At 43.6% G+C, this 17782-nt stretch overlaps 1 protein-coding gene across 1 annotated transcript in view; it reads left to right on the top strand.

The window, feature by feature from the left end:
• The window catches only part of GTF2B (general transcription factor IIB), a 43704-nt gene that overhangs the window by 9527 nt on the left and 16395 nt on the right, over window positions 1-17782 (top strand). The window contains exons 2-3 of the mRNA XM_077452957.1: window positions 5873-5973; window positions 17456-17589. Of these exons, the coding sequence (XP_077309083.1) occupies window positions 5873-5973; window positions 17456-17589 (235 nt within the window). The remainder of the gene's footprint in view (window positions 1-5872; window positions 5974-17455; window positions 17590-17782) is intronic.

Raw genomic sequence — 17782 nt, forward strand, 5'->3', positions numbered from 1 at the left:
ATTCCGGGCGTAGAAAACTGGCAGGCGGACTACCTAAGTGTTCAGATGCTGGACCAAGGGGGATGGTCGTTGCATCCGAATGTATTCCGGCTCATAAGGTGGGGCGTACCAGATGTGGATCTCTTGGTGGCCCCTCGGCTCAATCAGAAGGTGCAGAGGTTTGTGTCCAGGATAAGAGACCCCTGGGTGGATGTGTCTGACGCGTTGGTGGCTCCATGGGGGCATTGTCGGCTGATTTAAGCCTCCCCCCACCCACCCTCTAAAGCTCCTGCTACACAGATTCTGATTGGCCTTGGCGTCCTTGGTACACCCGCCTAGTACGACTGGTGGCGTATGTTCCTTGGCAGCTGCCGATGCGAGAGGACCTTCTTTCGCAAGGTCCGATACTTCATCCTGCTTTACCGTCGCTGGTTTTAACGGCATGGCTGTTGAAAGCCAGGTGCTAAGGGACAGATGTCTGTCAGACTTGGTTATTTTCACTATACTGAGGGCACAGAAGTAATCTTCGCTGAAGATTTATCATACGTGGAAGGCCTACATCTCCATGTGTGAAGCGACATCCACACAGTCTCCAGGATCCTGCTGTTTTTGCAGCGTGGAGTGGATCAGAAACTTGCTTTTAAGCACCATGAATGGGCAGATATCAGCCTTGGCTATTTTCTTTCAACGTCCCTTGGCGACTCACTCATTGGTGAGTACATTTGTGCAAGGGGTTCGAGTTCGACCACTGCTGTCTCTGTGGGATCTGAATCTGGTGCTATCGGTTCTTCAGAAACCACCGTTTGAAAATATTTGGGAGATTCCCTTGTTGACTCTTTCTCAGAAAGTAGTCTTTCCAGTGGCAATTTCATCTGCCAGCAGAGTTTCTGAATTGGCAGCGTTGACGTGAAAGTCTCCCTACCTGGTTCTTCACAAGGATAAGGTGGTGCTACGTCCGCAGCCCTTTCTTTTACATTTCTTAAAAAAATAAATGTAAAATAAATAAATCTGTAAATCTAATGCAATATACTTTACTATCCATTTATTAATGCTAGCCAGATAAAGATTAAAAAGTTAGGCCTCCTTCACATGGGGTGGATTCCGCCAGCTCAGGAGAATATCCACTGATCCCTGCTTAGCAGGTGGATGGGGTGTCCGCTCCGCTTATGCAGGGGGAGGGTGTTATTGGTTGAGACCTCTCCTCGTGAAGACTCCTGGGCTGTATGATGAAGAATTTTGAGAAAAGACATTTTAAAACAAGTAAATTGTATACTTTCATATCTACTAAATCCAGCAGCATTCTCTTTACAAATAGTCACTGTTGATAGAGTGTGAAGTTCAGCGTTAAAGTGATTGTAAACAATATAAAAAAAAAAAGTCATACTTACTCGGTGCGGTGGTTTTGTACAGAGCCACTCTGATCCTCTTCTCAGGTCCTTTGGCGCTCCTAACTCCTCCAGTGTGCAAGTTGCTTCCTATTGTACACCTTCGAGCCATACTGTCTGCATCTATTGACAGTGTGGCTTAGCCACACCCCCTCACTTCCTTTTCACAGAATTTGATTGGCAGCAGGAGCCAATGGCTCCAGCCACTATCGGTCCACCCTGTAAGGCGGGGTAGGCAACCTTGTCACTCCATCTGTGGTGAAATGACAAATCCCATCATGCCTTTGTCTCTAGGAGTTATGCCTGTGATTGTCAGGGTCTTACAATGTCTCGTGGGATTGTAGTTTCAAAACAGCTGGAGGGCCGAGGTTGCCTACCCCTTCTGTAAGCGATAGTGCCGCTGCTTTCAAGTACAGTGCTGGATTGAGATCAAACTCGGGTAGGTATAAGGGGAAAAGGGTGGGATGTTGTTGTGTTTTTTATTTATTTATTTATTTATTTTTTTAAAGTTAAAAATATCTTGCCTTTATAGACACAGAAAAGCTAATCTTAGAGAAGCATAGACTGTTACAGCATATACCTTCTGTATATGGGAGTTTCCTGGCAGTCTCAGATTTCAGTATATAGATGCAATGAGCTGGCACAAGAATGCAGGTCAGGAAATAAAGGTGTAAAGTCAGAAGTCCATATTTGCATACTTATTCCTCATCAGTGACTTAGTGCTGATGCCATAAGCTGGTTACAAGCTACTGCATGCAGGAAAATGTTACCTAATGGTACCGTAATGCTAACACTCTGTTCTAACTTACAATAACACCACAGTGTAGGTGATGACAGACTTGGCGCAAGCATGGGCATTTTTATTTTTGACACAAATTGTCCTTTTCCAGGCCTGTGACCTGCCAGCAACTAAGGCTCGGTTCACACAGGGGGCGACACGACTTGCCTTTCCCGCGACCTGACAAGTCGCCCCCGTTCTGTACTACGGAACCGTTCTAAGAGGAGCGACTCGAGTCGCTCCGACTTAGAAAAAAGGTTCCTGTACTACTTTTGGGCGACCTCGGGCGACTTGCATTGACTTCTATACAGAAGTCATTTGCAAGTCGCCGCTGAGGTCGCGGCAGGTCGCGGCAAGTCGTGTCGCCTCGTGTCTCCCCCTGTGTGAACCGAGCCTAAGGCTCATTTAAATGTCCAATGTCGCAAATCTGCTATGGCCATCTATTTGGTGCAAAAACCTCAAAGTAAACAGAAACTTAATTTACCTTCCCAAACAGCCAAATCCTTAAAGTGGTTGTAAACCCTTACAAACAACTTTGACCTACAGGTAAGCCTAGATTAAGGCTTACCTGTAGGTCCAAGCAATATCTCCTAAACCTATATGGTTTAGGAGATATTTGCCCGTAAAAGGGCACCGCTGTCTACGACACATGCGCCGTAGACAGCGGCGCACTGAGCGCTGCATTTTCAAGAATGGAGCTGCCGCGCGTGTCGACTCCCGTGCGCATGCGTGGGAGTGACGCCATCGCGGCTTCGCCGAATGACAGCGGCGGAGCTGCGAGACGCCACCAGCAAGATGGATGTGGCAGACTACAGGGGACAGCGGCGACTTCGCTGGCTCCTGTGTCAGGTAAGTGACACATAATGGGCTACTATGCGATGCATAGTAGTCCATTATGCTTTGCCTTTGCAGGGAATGAAAGAGGAAGTAAACCCATCAGGGTTTACTTCCTCTTTAACCAGGCACTGATAGAAGTCACAAGACTCTGCTGAGAAAAGATATGTAGCAGTTTATATTTACTAAAATAATTGCGTTACCATGTTCGTTGTGCTGTAATGGACCAGATATAGTAAATACAGTGACCTGGGTTTGGTAAACAATCTAGAACAATACTCAGTAGATGCTGAGTTTTAGGTTGACCTTTTATGTAATGTTATTTATTCCTGTTGTAGCTGTGCATGTATCCTTAATGAGCATTTTCAGGCAGGATAGTGTCACTGTCAAAATATGACCTCAAAGGTTTTATAGCTGATGACTTCATAATATTGTAATGCCATTCTCCTTATGGTTTCAAAGTATGTCTCATACTCCTCTTTGAAGGGAGTAGCCTGAATTTGTACAATAGTAGGGCGTGTTTTTTTAATTTTTTTGTTTTGCAAATAAGTCGGTGCTTAGGCTTTATTCACACCTAGGCAATTTGAATCGCGAGTGGAATCGCTGTGATTTTCCTCAGAATTCCATAGTCGTGGCATACCGCAGGGCGCATTTGCAATGCTATTGGTTAAAGAGGAAGTAAACACTGGTGGGTTTTATTTCCTCTTTATTTCCGTGAAAAGGTAAAGCATCATGTGTCACTTGCCTGACACAGAAGCCCATGCTGTTGCCATTATCCCCACGAGCAGGGAGCTTACATCTTTGCCCCTCTTCCTTCCAGGGCCGCAATCTCCAACTCTGTAACTGACCGGAGTCGCATGACATCACTCCTGCACATGGGCACGGGAGCTGCCAGCCATTGCATGACCTCTAATGGAAATGCACGATGTGCCCTTTCTAAAGGGCGAATGTGCCATAGTCATCGGCGGTTGTCTTTTTAGTAAATATCTCCTAAACCACGGAGGTTTAAGAGATATTTCAAGCACTTACAGGTAAGCCTTAAAATAGGCTTATCTGTAGGTAAAAGTGGTTGTACAGGGTGTACAACCACTTTAATGGCACTCCAATCAGTGTGATCATGCTGCAGTTGTCGTGAATGGAGCCTTTTGGCTCTGTGGATTTTTATCTGTTCTGAAGACTGTAGCATTAAATTTAGGTATTTATGGTTGTATAGGGTTTTGTGGTGTGCAGATTAAACTAACCTGAATAGTAAAATGGAGAGTGAGCAACATGCACCATTTGTAGTTAAACGGCCACTACAAAAAAAAAATGCAACCTGGTAACTCGGTATTTGCGTTCCTTTTTCCCTCTATTTCACATGATATTATAGGTGTCTCATTTATATGCAGACTGATCTGTTTTGCAAAAGTAGCAGTTAGAGGTTTAGACAAACCATAGAGCACGGGATCAGTGGGGGCCTTGTATTTGTTGGTGATTGTAAACCTAATTTGTACTTGGTTTAAAAAAAAAAAAAAAAACTGCTAGTTTTTTTACGGAACAGCCTCCCTCTCCGTATCAAGTTCCTCACTGGCACTCCTGGCACCTCGGTGTGCTTCCTATGGTGGTATACCTGCAGCCTGTCTGCGTTAATTGATGCAGACAGTGCGGCACAGCCTGTAAGATTTACCAGACCTTTAAACTGATTTGTAAAGTCTCAAGAAAATAAAAAAAATAAACTAAAAGTAAATAAACATGTTATACTTGTGATGCTGTTTGTGTCTCGGCCAATCGGGAGGGAGATTCCTGAACAAACTAGGGACTTGTGGACATCACTGGATACAGTTGTGGCTCAGGTAACTATTTGGGAGGGCTGCTGCACACAGAATGCATTAAGATGAGAAAAAACACCAGCCTTTGCAACCCCTTTAAGTATGAATGCGGCCTTAAAGCATAGGTCTGCCCACACCTGCAAAAATTAAAAGCCAGCAGCTACGCATACTGCTGCTGCTGACTTTAATAGGACATTTACCCGTCCTGGAGACAAGCGATGTCGGCACTGCAGCTGTTTCCATAAGCTGTCAGGTGCTGCTATTGCCGGTAAGGGAACCTGGTAGTGAAGCATTATGGCTTGACGCTGGATCCCTACTGCTCATGCAAGAGGCACCACTGCACTCTCCTACTGGTGTGGGGGGGAAGAGGGAGCCGAGCTGCTGATGTAATTTGCCGTGGCCTTATCTCCCTGAAGTGAGCACAGCATACCCTAGTATCTGAAAAGAGAGAAATGAGAGGAAGTTCCATTTTTGGGTGGATCTCCGCTTTAATGCGTCTGACTACAACAATGTTGGTTGTTTTTGCTTTTCTCCTTTGGTTCACATTTAGTACTTTGTTTCTCACCAAAAAAATTATAATTTGTATGTGATAATTTTCTGAAAGAAGTGCTTATTCTTTCCCTTATTTCCTACTCTGTCAGATATTATTTGGTCACCCTGAGAACATGTTCATATCAGACTTGCATTGATATTTCAGTGAAAGCAGTAATATGAGCAGAAGTAAGAACCATGAAGTAATGTGAATCTGTCTTGAACCTAGTATACTTTTATATCAGTCCTTGTGTATGCTTTTGAGGAGTATTTGTCTTTTTACAGTTGCAAAAAAATGGCTTACTTTGTTAGCCATTTGGGCTCATTTACACCTACGTTGCCCTCTGAAAAGTGATCCATGATGGACCAATTTTCACATGGTGATTGACAGGCAGCTACCTGGGAGGTGAAATTTCTCCTCATTGCCCGTTTCAACACTTTTTAAAGCTGCTCAACTGTTTTTTTCTTTAACGCCTACCAGACGTAAGTGTAAAGGCCTTAATGGCATGTGTTTTTTTTATTTTTATTTTTTATTTTTATTTTTTTACCCTATTTAGTGTGGATCCAAGGGTCACATGTCCAAACCACCCTGATGCTTTGCTTGTGGAAGATTATAGAGCCGGGGACATGATCTGCTCTGAGTGTGGATTAGTTGTAGGTAAGTTATTCTGACCGTGTTATAAAGTAAATCAATATCCGAATATAGGCTTAAAACCATGACTAGGAAATGCATTTAATGCGACCAGTTTATTAAGGAGGAACTGCAGTCTGCTCACATAATTTGTAATAAAAGCTTCTGTGCCATTCTGAAGCTTCCCTCCAACCACTTTGCATAATATTATATATATATATATATATATATATATATAATTATACTGTGATTTATGTACTTGCCAAATATACTGCAGAAATCGCCCTCCACTAAGTCTAGCTGCATCCATTTTAACTGTGGGCAGCTGACGCTGCTGTCCACTTCCTGGATTTACACACAGAGGCACACCTGCAGCACTGCCAGCTTTTATTGGCCCTCTTATGATTCATCCCCCCCCCCCCCCCCCCCCTTCCTGTCAAACTCTCAGGCGAGTCAGAGCTGTGCATGGTGTCATAAGCCTAGGCTTTTTACCAGACAAGAAGGAATTGAAGTGTATAAGGTATTTACTGGCATAAAAAAAAAGTTTTCCTATCCAAAGTTAAAATGAAAGCAGAATATTTGATAGATGGAAAGTTGAAAAAATACTTAAGTTCCACTGTATCTATATCGGCATTTATTTATAGAGCCATCTAGTTACGCAACTCTTTACATATACAGTATATTGTACATTCACATCAGTCCTTGCTCTCCGCGAGCTTGTAAGAACATTTTGAACATACAGGCAGTCCCAGGGTTACAAACAAGATGGGGGTCTGTAGTTTTCTTCTTAAGTTGAATCTGTTTGTAAGTCAGAAACACTTAATTTTTTTTTTTAATTTTAAGTGTAGCTTCAACCAAAACAATTAAGTTTTTTGGATAACATAGGGAAGGGTTAACACCCCTGTAACATTTGTTTTGCTGTCTGTGCCCCTGTTCAGAAGATTTCACCTCTGTCCCAATGACAGTTGGATTTTGGGTTGTTTTGGAAACAAGCCTTGGTGATAAAGCATCAGAGGAGACACTTTTTTTTTTTCCTATATTAAAGCGGTAGTAAACCCGCTATTTTTTTTTTTAACACCTGCAAAGCAAAAGGCATAATGAGCTAGTATGCACCGCATACTAGCTCATTATGAAATGCTTACCTTAGAACGAGGCCCCGACATCTGGCACGATCCACGCCGAGGGAGCTGACATGCTCCCTCGGCGTTTCTTCCGGGTATCGCGGCTCCGGCGCTGTGAGTGGCCGGAGCCGCGATATCGTCACTCCCGCGCATGCGCGTGGGAGATTTCATTCCGGCCGGCCGGACACTGCCGGATTTTCAGGCCGAGAATCCCCTCGTGCGCATGCGCCGCTGCAGTCAGCGGCGCATACCGAGGGGAATATCTCCTAAACCGTAAAGGTTTAGGAGATAATTTTTTTTTTACCTACAGGTAAGCCTTATTATAGGCTTTCCTGTAGGTAAAAGTAAAAAAAAAGAGTATACAACCACTTTAACTCTAACAGGAGTGAATTTCCCTTCCTAGGGGTAGATTTCCTCTCACTTCCTGTTTTCTCCCTCCGTTTGTAACTAGGGGACCTCCTGTATCAGTTGCTAGATTAGTTCTGTAATACGGAAGGATGTTAACATAATTTCGAGGCAGAACTAAGATCTAAATTCAAAAGTTGAACTGTCCACCAGAGCAGTCAATTAAGCACCCCCTTTCAGTCGGGAGGACTGGAAGTTTCCATTTTTAGTTAAAACACAATAGCCTCCACTGGGGAAGTACTGCTGTCCCCAGGACCATGGTGATTGTCAGCCCCATATGCACAGGTTGCAATGGTGGCGTGCCCCCCCCCCCCCCCGTAGGGTAAAGAGGGGGCGGAGCTGCTGTGCTCCAAGCTGGCCCACAGTTAGCATCCAGCAGGGTCACTTCTGGGGCTTTTGACTTCATAAGCAGGCACCGAAGACTCTGGTTACAGTCTCTAAATGGTGCAAATGGTAACTCAGAGGCTAAGGGCTCTGGTTGCAGGGGACCGGAGTTCAAATCCCAGTGAGGGAAAGCTGTGTGTGTCCTAGGTACTGAACAGCACTTGTACCTTCTGCTGGTGGAACAGGGCAGTGGGAAATGTTTCAAGGATGCTGGTATTCAAAAAGGGAAGAGCCAGCAGAGGGGTGGGATGGACTCCTTTGCGACACCTGCACAGGCAGCGGAAGCGGGCACCAGCACCTCACAGGTAAGCCTAAAGTGTTTGTACTTCCATGCACATTCTTTGAGTGATTTCTCTCTCTCCCCCCCTTGTAACCAATAGGTACTGGGTGACTGGGAAACATTTTTCTCTCTCTCAGCATGAGGAGTATGGCTGAAATGACAGTGGTAAAGCATGAGGCTGGCCGCCAAAAGGCAACAATGGTGAGGCAGTCATAGCTCACAACCAGTGCAGCCATGGGAGTCTTCCTGGAGACATAGGATCTTGTCCTCATCTCGGCTCCTTCTGGCCTTTTGACAAGTCACTTTATGCAGTGGCTCAGTGGTTAACGCTTCAGGTCTGGGGTCACTGATTCAATGGGGCTGAGAGTCCGTTTCCTGAGTGGTCTTCTGGTGACTCGGGTGAGGCTATCCAGGGCAGAAGGCCTGGGTGGAATTCTGCCTGGCAACACTGGTGCTTAGTTCAGATCCCCAGCATTCCAGTACTTGCATCAAGTTGTAAGTTCTACCTGTGTATCTTGCAAGCCCCAAACATGCTGACATTTGATAAACCTGGCATATTGGCTGGGTGGCAGGCTTTCATGAACCAGAAGGGTTAGCTCACAGTCTGCACTATAGGCACTGCAGTGAAACTTTGCCTGTGTAGGACCAGTAAACCAGCTCGCCTAAAATCTTCAGGTTCTCCTAGTCGACTCAACTGAACAGCTCACATTGAAGGTGTTGCACTTAAACTGCCTTAAACACTGAGGTCATGAGTTCAAATGCCAACCACGCTAGCACCCTGCATGTTTCACTAGTGCTTTGAAGTTACAGGGTTGCTGGATGGTGCCTGATGGCCACATCATCTGTATGCACCTGATGTAGGAAACTAAATGGGACCTCTGGTGACCAGGGCTCGATTATCAGGGGGTAGCCCCCCTAGATGGCATCAGTGTTAAAGGCCACTGGGTGACCAGTCCCTCGTAAGATGCACAGGTTTCTCGCACACTTGTTTAGAAGTGGGAGAAGACATGGATGGTGAATCCAGTAGGCCTCATTACAAAATTTCTCTGGAGGAGGTGGTTGCAGGAGGACCGTCTATAGGGCAGTTAACCCTGGGATCTCAAGTTTCCTCTGAGAACTCTGGCTTCCGCCCAAAAACATCCTCTTTGGGCCTGAACCAAAATGGGGTTTGCACGCTTTTCTCCACTTACCTGAGATTTGGAGACCTTGTGGCAACTGGACCAATTTTAGGTCGGCAGTCTCCCAAGTGGGACTTTCCTTTGAACTTTGGTTCATGTGTCAATGAGTTTTCTTGGAAATGGGTTTCCTTCCTTGTTTTGCAGGGACTAAGGGAAGGGTTAAAATCTCTAGCAGGACCTGGGCAAGATGGCATAAACTAACAGTCGAACAAGCCTATATGTAGGGATATCTCGGAGAAGCTGATGCTACTCCATGCCAGATCTGTGCAGTGGCAATGTGATTCGGCTCTACCACCTTTTACCGGACACTAGAGTCTGATCTTGTTGTCAGCAAAGGGATCAAGCTCTTTGGACACAGTCCTGTAAGCCGCAGTCCCACCCTAAGGGTAAGTGCTTGCTTATCCTCATAGGTGGCTGTCCTGAAAGACGCTATGGGAAAATTAGTTACCGTTTAATGTGTTTTCCAGGAGTCTTTAAGGACAGCACCGTGTTCCCACCCTGGTTGGTTTACCTTTTGGGTTCCTGACTCGGGAACAATCAAAAAGTAATTTTATTTATGGTATATGATTTTGTTTTTGTCTGGCCGGAGATGCTCTTAAAGAACTGAGGAGCTGGCGGGGAAGCATGCCTTTTTAAATCTAGGCTGAGCGGTGTTTTCTCAGATGGCTGTCCTGGAAAAGATGTTACTACTGGTAAGTAACTAATTTTTCCGAGATGGAAAGTGATGGGAGATGCAACAGTTTAGCGTTTTCACCAGAGCAAAGGTGAAAACTGTTCAGCAATAATTGTTTACTCTTTTTCTAGAGATTTACTTATGTGCCCTTGACTTGAAGCAGGCTAAATGCTCTTAGGAGCGTCTCCAACTGATGTAATGCTCAAAGCCTGTTGACACAGGCCCTAAAACAAAACATTTTTGGCCTTTTTTTCCCTCAGCATTTTCTTTATGCTAGAAGTAAAATTTGACTGTGTATTCTATATAAAGCAGTGACATATTCACTGTAAGGAAGGGATTATCACTCTAAAACGGCATCCACTTACATAAAGTGAATTTTTTTTTTTGTACAATAACCAATACATGGGGTTGATCTCGTATGCCATTTAAAAGGGTTCAAAATAATTAGAATAGCTGTACACCGCTGTCTAATAGTACAAACTTAATGAATGAAATAAAATGAAAATGGCTGCTGCTGTTGCTATGTGTTCCCACAGATAATCAGAATCGGATAAATGAACGTAACCGCGCTGCTAATAAATTAATAAGTGACGAATATAACAATAATATTTAAACAGTGCATACAATTGCATAAAAGTCCAAAGGTGATATAAAGTAATAAATCTTCTTATCAAAGTGAAAAAATTGTGGGTAGATTTGCGATTGTGCTTCACTGTGACTTCACACCACTTAAGGTGCTCCCACCACCGAGTGCAATGCACGCTCACCTCCTTGTAAGACCCTGCCAGGGGGTCATGCACCTTGCACACAGTGCAATTCTCTAAGGATAGCTCCCCACTGGTACTCGCTAGTTCCTGGTAAGCCTTGTAAAGGTATAGCTCACTCTGCACCAAATGCAGTATCTTTCCAATGTGACTGCTTCAGAGTTGGCTCCACTTTAGAATGACATGGAAAAGAGAAAATGCCTCCAATGGTGCATTATTCTCAATATTAAATGACAGAACCTCACCACCCTAACTAATACTGAACTCGCATTTATTTAAAAGGTAAAATCATTGATGCAAAAATGCAAACAGGTTTCACTTTTGTATCAATGCTTTTACTAGCTCTGCTGATTTTCCGCTGCCTCCCCCTCCCCCCGCCACCACTGCCACATTTGGCACTTTTGGGGGGGAGCAGGTACCTGGTTTTGACAGGTACCCACTCTCACTTTCGTGTAAGATCAACAATCTACAACATTTCTGGCCCCCTCCTTCTCCCTCTCTGCCTTCTGGGACACACAGGTTCCAGAAGACAGCGGGACCATTCAGAAAGCGAAGCACAGCTTGCGCATGCTTCACTTCTTGTTTCCCTTCCTACAAATGCCGGTGCCTGCACCCAAAGCCGATTGAAAAATCGCCTTGAGGTGCTGACATCTCAGGATCCCTGGACAATTAAGTGTCAAAGCTACAGTATTTCTAGCTGCTGACTTTTAACTTTTTCTGAAGGAGCCTGGGTCTCATCTTTAAAGTGGAAGTAAAGCCGAACTACATTTTGTTTACTAAAAATAGTCCCTCCACCCTAAGTGGTTTAGAGAGAGAGAGAGAGAGAGAGAGTGTGTGTGTGTGTGTGTATATGTGTATATATGTGTGTGTATATATATATATATATATATATACACATATACACACACACACACACACACACACACACTCTCTCTCTCTCTCTCTCTCTCTCTCTCTCTCTCTCTCTCTCTCTCTCTCTCTCTCTCTCTCTCTCTCTCTCTCTCTCTCTCTCTCTCTCTCTCTCTCTCTCTCTCTCTCTCTCTCTCTCTCTCTAAACCACTTAGGGTGGAGGGACTATTTTTAGTAAACAAAATGTAGTTCGGCTTTACTTCCACTTTAAAGATGAGACCCAGGCTCATATATATATATATATATATATATATAGCGCCAACAGTTTGCGCAGCGCTTTACAATATGAGGGCAGACAGTACACTTACAATACAGGAGGTTAGAGCTTACAATCTTGGATCTATATTTATATCTTGCATATCTTTAGTCCATTCACATGATCCTCCAGCTACCAGCCGTTGTCAGACAGCTGGGCTGTGGGAGTCTATGGGTTGCTCATAGTATACAGAGCTGTTGTAGCTTGCTTCCCTAGTCGCAGGATCATGTGACCGGAGTCAATTAAAACATTGACAACAGCGCTATATACTATGAGCTACCCATAGAGTCCCACTCACTTCGGGGGGGTAAGCACTTATGCCATGTACACACGATCGTAATTCCGGCCAGAAAAAGACAGATGAGAGCTTTTCATTGGAAAATGCGACCGTGTATGCTCCATCTGAATTTTAGCTGTCCGAATTTCCGCCAGCCAAAAATTGATAGCATGTTCTCAATTTTCCCGACGGAAAACTTTCTATAAATTTTTGGCTAGCGGAAATCGCATACACACGATGGGAATTTCCGATAGAAAGTTTTCCGTCGGGAAAATTGAGAACATGATATCGGAAATTCCCATCGTGTGTATGCAATTCCGACATGCCAAAAATCATGCATGCTCAGATTCAACTGCGAGACAGAAGCAACTGGCTATTGAACTTTCTTTTTTCTAGTCCCGTTTGTACGTTACAAAGGTTATAAAATATCGGAATTTGGTGTGACCGTGTGTAGGCAAGACAGCTTGAGCCGAATTCCGTGAAAACCATAAGCTTTTTCCGATGAGAATTCCGATCATGTGTATGTGGTATTAATCTATATATTTAGGCTTTTCTTCCATTTTTGACTTTTATCAGTAAGGTATAGCAAGTGTAATTTCTGTTCATCTAACTTAAAATCTCTACTTGCCTGTGTATTAATAGAGGAAGGAAAACACCAGACTTTACACAATGGTGCTTTACTTGGTAAACACTTCCTGAAACATACTGTAGCATTCCTTCCTGTAACAGTCAAATCTATACTATCGTCTGTGAACTATGACATGATTGAATATGTCAGTAATTAGACAAATTTCTCAGTGTATTTATACCAACTAAGGCCCCTTTCACACTTGTGTGACTTGTCCTGTGACTTGGGACTGCAAAGTCACATGACCAGTCATACCCCATGATTGCCAATAAATACTGATCATGTCTGCAACTTCAAGTTGCAGCAACTTCAAAGTAGTCTCTGCGCTACTTTGGTCTGACTTTGATGCCACTTTAGGGCCATAGACCTCAAGATGACAAAGGCATTGCTTAAAGTCACGTCAGTCACACTACTTTCAGGGTTGTAGAAGTGTAAAAGGCACCTTTTTATTCTCCCCTGATTTCTGAACTCTGGCTCTGGTAGAAAACTGGTTAAAGCATTATTTAAAAAAATGACCTGAATAAATCCCTTGAAAGAAGAACTTGATGTAATGTAAGTTAATATGCACACTGAAGACTGTCTCGGAACTGACACTGTGTTGGAACCCCGCTCCCCCTCATCAGTAGTGCCTTCCTCTGGCGCCTAGTTACTGCAGTACATTGCATGGACAAGAGAAACGACATGTTTCTCATGTTTATGAAGAAGTTGTAACGAATATTGGTTTCTGATTCACAAAGCTGATGGGAACTTCAGATCACAAAAATTTAGGTGGCAGCTTAAATGCAGATTAAGCACTCTGGACTGTTCCAGAATGAGTTTAATTGAACTGAAGCTTTTCCCAAATCCCTTCAGCTCCTTGTAGCTCCTTCACAATTTCCAGGAAACACTGCTATATCATTCTTTTTATAAGGAGGCTCCTTCCCACAGACCCTCAGTATTGAGGTTTCCTCTGGCATTGCAGGAGCACTGCAGGAAATGTGTGGGAGAGCTATGCTTTTAGGTACTGACCCTGGAAGTGTGGTTCCCCTTACCTTTTATGGTTATTTGAGCACCTTCCTGGCCCCCGCTGCTGCTAGCTTGTGCACAGTGATGCCTGATTTTGGATCCTCCTCCCCTCTTATGTGCTTGAGGTGAGTCAGTACTGCCTGTCTGCTCCTGTTCCCTTTACAGCATGTGCAGGGCAGCTTCCTCTGCAAAATTTCTGCATCCTGAAAGACTTAAGTCCCGTAAAAGGAGATTCCCCCTTGATGATCCAGCTTCATTATGGAGGAAGATGTCTGAATTAAAAGCGACTTTCCCCAATTGTCTGAGCTGACCTAGCCTTCGGAGATGTAGGCATGCTGAAAAATGCTGTGGATAAAAGTATGGATTCCCTGCTGGCAAGGTCCTAGGAATCAATCTTGCCTAATTGAGTGTTGTTTAGGACACTTAAAAACTCATGTTGAGGCAAGATTTCCTAAATAAACTTTGGATTAATTTTCTACTTTTGAGGACTGACTATATTGCTGATGCTTCTGCAGAGTTCATTTGTCTGCTTTGCTTAGACCAATTCTGCTTGCTGAAAACTTTACCAGGCTACTTGGCTTGTAAGGTCAAATAGTGTGGCATCCTGTTTGTAAGGGATCGCCTCCTATGGGCAAGAGCTGGAAGCAATCCTAGACCACACGTCCGATTAAAAAGGCAATGAAAACCAAGCGCTCCTCAGGGTAGGGTTTTTTTATTGTTTGTTTTTGTCTTTGTGCTTTGTATCTTTCGGGTAAAACATTTAGGGAATTATTGTGTGATCCTTGATCTAAAACCACAGAACAAATCTATGCTGTACGGGAAGCTCTGCATGGACTTTATTTTCTCAGTCATGCATATCCTTTTACCAAATTGTTTCATGGCATCCATAGACTTAAAGGATTCATACCTGCATATTCCCATACTTTAGGAATCTGAAGCAATTACATCCAGCTGTGAGAATAGAGGGACAGGCATCTCGTCTACAGTGCAGAGCCCTAACTATTGGCATAGCCTTTTTTTTCACAGCCCCTTTATGGTCACAGGGTGTGTCTGTTTCCTTATCTGAACACCATTCTATTTTATGCTACTTCAAAAGAGCAGAGGCGTTTGAAAAATCTAGGCAGTTTTTTCCAGAAATCAAACCTTTCACCTTTCCAGAATGTGTGCTTTTTATGAGTTAATCCAATTCTGTCCACAAAGATTTTTCTTCACAAAAGTTACAAAGCTATATTCAATTATGTTGACGTTGCAAACTAATTGTATATTATCTAGGAGGGCAATGTCATCGCTGGGTCTGCTGTCCGCAACACCAACAGTTCATTCTGCATATATGGGATCAACAGCTTGAGTGCTTGGATTTCAAAGTAAAGATTCCCAGTCAGGTGAAAAGATCTCTGCTGGTGACTTTAGAACAAACTTTCGGGGGGCTGTTGTGAGACTTTTTCAGTAGACAAGATTGACCATGGATGCTGGTGCCTAGGGCTCTGCAGAAGCCGGTGCAAGGCACCTGGTGCATCAAAATGCTCCAATTGGTGAGCATTAATGGCCATTGCTCTGGTTCTAACTTTGTTAGGATCTTCTAGGTCAGCATGTGCGTGTTTTCTTTAACATTGCCACGGCTGTTGCCTATGTCAAGCCCTGGGGGACACCAGGAGCAAAATGCTGCAGCTTCTAGCAAGTGTTTCAAGCATGGAATGGCCCAGACCTGAATCTGAAAATCTGTGGGGTGATCTGAAGAGGGCTGTGCACAGGAGATGGCCTTACAATCCTGACCGATTTGGAATTTTTGGAAAAAGTGGGCCAATATTGCCGAATCATGATGTTCCATACTCTTACCAAATGTATGTTCTGAATGAGTGCTGTAATAAAATCAAAACGTGTTTCAACAAAAGTATTAGTCTAAAGGGTGTGTGTGCACAATATATATATATATATATATATATATATATATATATTTTTTTTTTTTTTTTTTTTTTTTTTTTTACTTCCCTCCACCTAATAGATTTCATTATGTTGTTCAACCGAGTTGTACAGTTTAGGCTGGGTTCACACTGAGGCAGCACTGATAGGCTGAGCTTGTGGACATTGATGAGGTGGCACTGAGGCTGCACTAATTAGGTGGCACTGATAGACGGCAATGGTGGGCACTGGTGACACTGGCGCTATATTGTAATCGGGGCACTGATGATCAGTGCCCTGATTACATGTGTAGATGTTCCCCCTACGTGGAGATGCTGATCGGCTCTCCTCGCGCCACACTGTGTGAGGCGAGGAGCGCCATTTACTAGCATCTCCATGTTTACATGTTATCGGCTGTGATTGGACGCAGCCGATCACATGATTAAAGAGCCGCTGACATGGCTCTCTACAGAGATTGGGGTCGCGCCGTGTCCTAGCAACATAGCATGGCCGTTCTGGAACACTGTAATATGACGTCCCAGAATAAGAGCCGCACCGCCCCTCGATCCACAACAGCAGTGTTCCCTGAACGATGGGCTAGATGTAAAATCTTCTTTCAGTACTAGCAGATATAGGTATATCCCTATGAATCTGGAATCCCCATTGATTGGGGGGGGGGGGGGGGGGGTCATGCATCTTCTGATAGAGCTGTATGACTGCCTTCTGCTGTCCTGAAATCTACTTGGGAAAATTTCAAGTAATTGATTCCTGGAGTCTTGAGTCTTAAAAGGCAGCAGCTACTACTTGCCTTATTCATTTGTAGTGCCTTGTTCTCGGTTTTAAGCTTAACCAGAGGTACTCTAATGTAGCCTGAGGGTCTGTGGGTAGAAACTTCTTTCTTTCTTTTTTTTTTTTTTTTTTTTTTTTTATAGAATAATGCAGCAGTGTTTTCTGGGATACTGTATTGGTTGCTGTACTAATAGACTCCAGGAAACCGTTCAATATGTCAAACTTAAAATGTTTAAGTGCGTTTCTTCCAACCTACATTCCACGTTCCCCCACATGCCCAAAATGCTTTGCCATCTACTTCTTAGTTGTGTAAAGACGTTCAGAATTCTGCACATGAAACCTACCACATCAACTGTTGTCTAGGGCAGCTTGATTGGCCAGTGTATAGGCAGCTTAAAGTGGACCTTAACTGTGTCAGAGGGCCACAAACCAAAATTGTTTAACTTTATTTTTATATGCAAAGCAAACTCCCCCATACATCCAGGTCTCCATGCTTTTATTTTGTTGAGAAATCACTTTAAATAACATTTCTAGCTGTTTCCATCTTGAGTAAGGGCAGATGATTTATGAAGCATTTACTTCTGGAATCCATCTGCCCTTAGTTTAGATAGGCAGGAGGGCATGCTAAGCTGAGGGAACCCCCTCTTGCCCGTGAAAACTCTGTTATGTATGACACACAATTTTTTTTTGTTCTGAAATCGGTTAAAAAAAAAAAGTAAATTTACCCTACTATCTCTTTACTAAAGCTAGCAGCATGAGGATTAAAAATGGTTAATGTTGACTGAGGGTAAAATTCCACTTAACATTCTCTTCTGAGCTCTCCACTGTGGAATAAAAGCTACAGAAAAAGGCGCTAGATAAGTACTGATCATTCCTGCCATTGTGAAATGTAATTCTTGCAGTTTTTGCCTGTTTTATCTTTTAACCTGTCCTTCTCTCAGGTGATCGAGTGATTGATGTAGGGTCTGAATGGCGAACTTTCAGTAATGACAAGGCTACTAAAGATCCATCTCGAGTTGGAGACACTCAGAATCCACTGCTAAGTGGGGGTGACTTGACTACAATGATTGGCAAGGTAATGACTTTTATGAACCCAAGATTACCATAGGTGTTCATTTCATCTTCCAAGATGATCACAAAGGCATTGACAGGAATGTCATTGTATTTGTGAGGAACAATTCAGTCTCACTACTTAGTGGAGCATAATCTCAATCCAGGGATATGCAAGAGAGCAGTAGCTCTCTGCTTTCTTCCTCCTCCATAGTCTT

Source organism: Lithobates pipiens, unplaced genomic scaffold (assembly GCF_037356315.1).
Source record: "Lithobates pipiens isolate NorthernLeopardFrog02 unplaced genomic scaffold, aLitPip1_a1.2 Scaffold_23, whole genome shotgun sequence".
Lineage (NCBI taxonomy): Eukaryota > Metazoa > Chordata > Amphibia > Anura > Ranidae > Lithobates > Lithobates pipiens.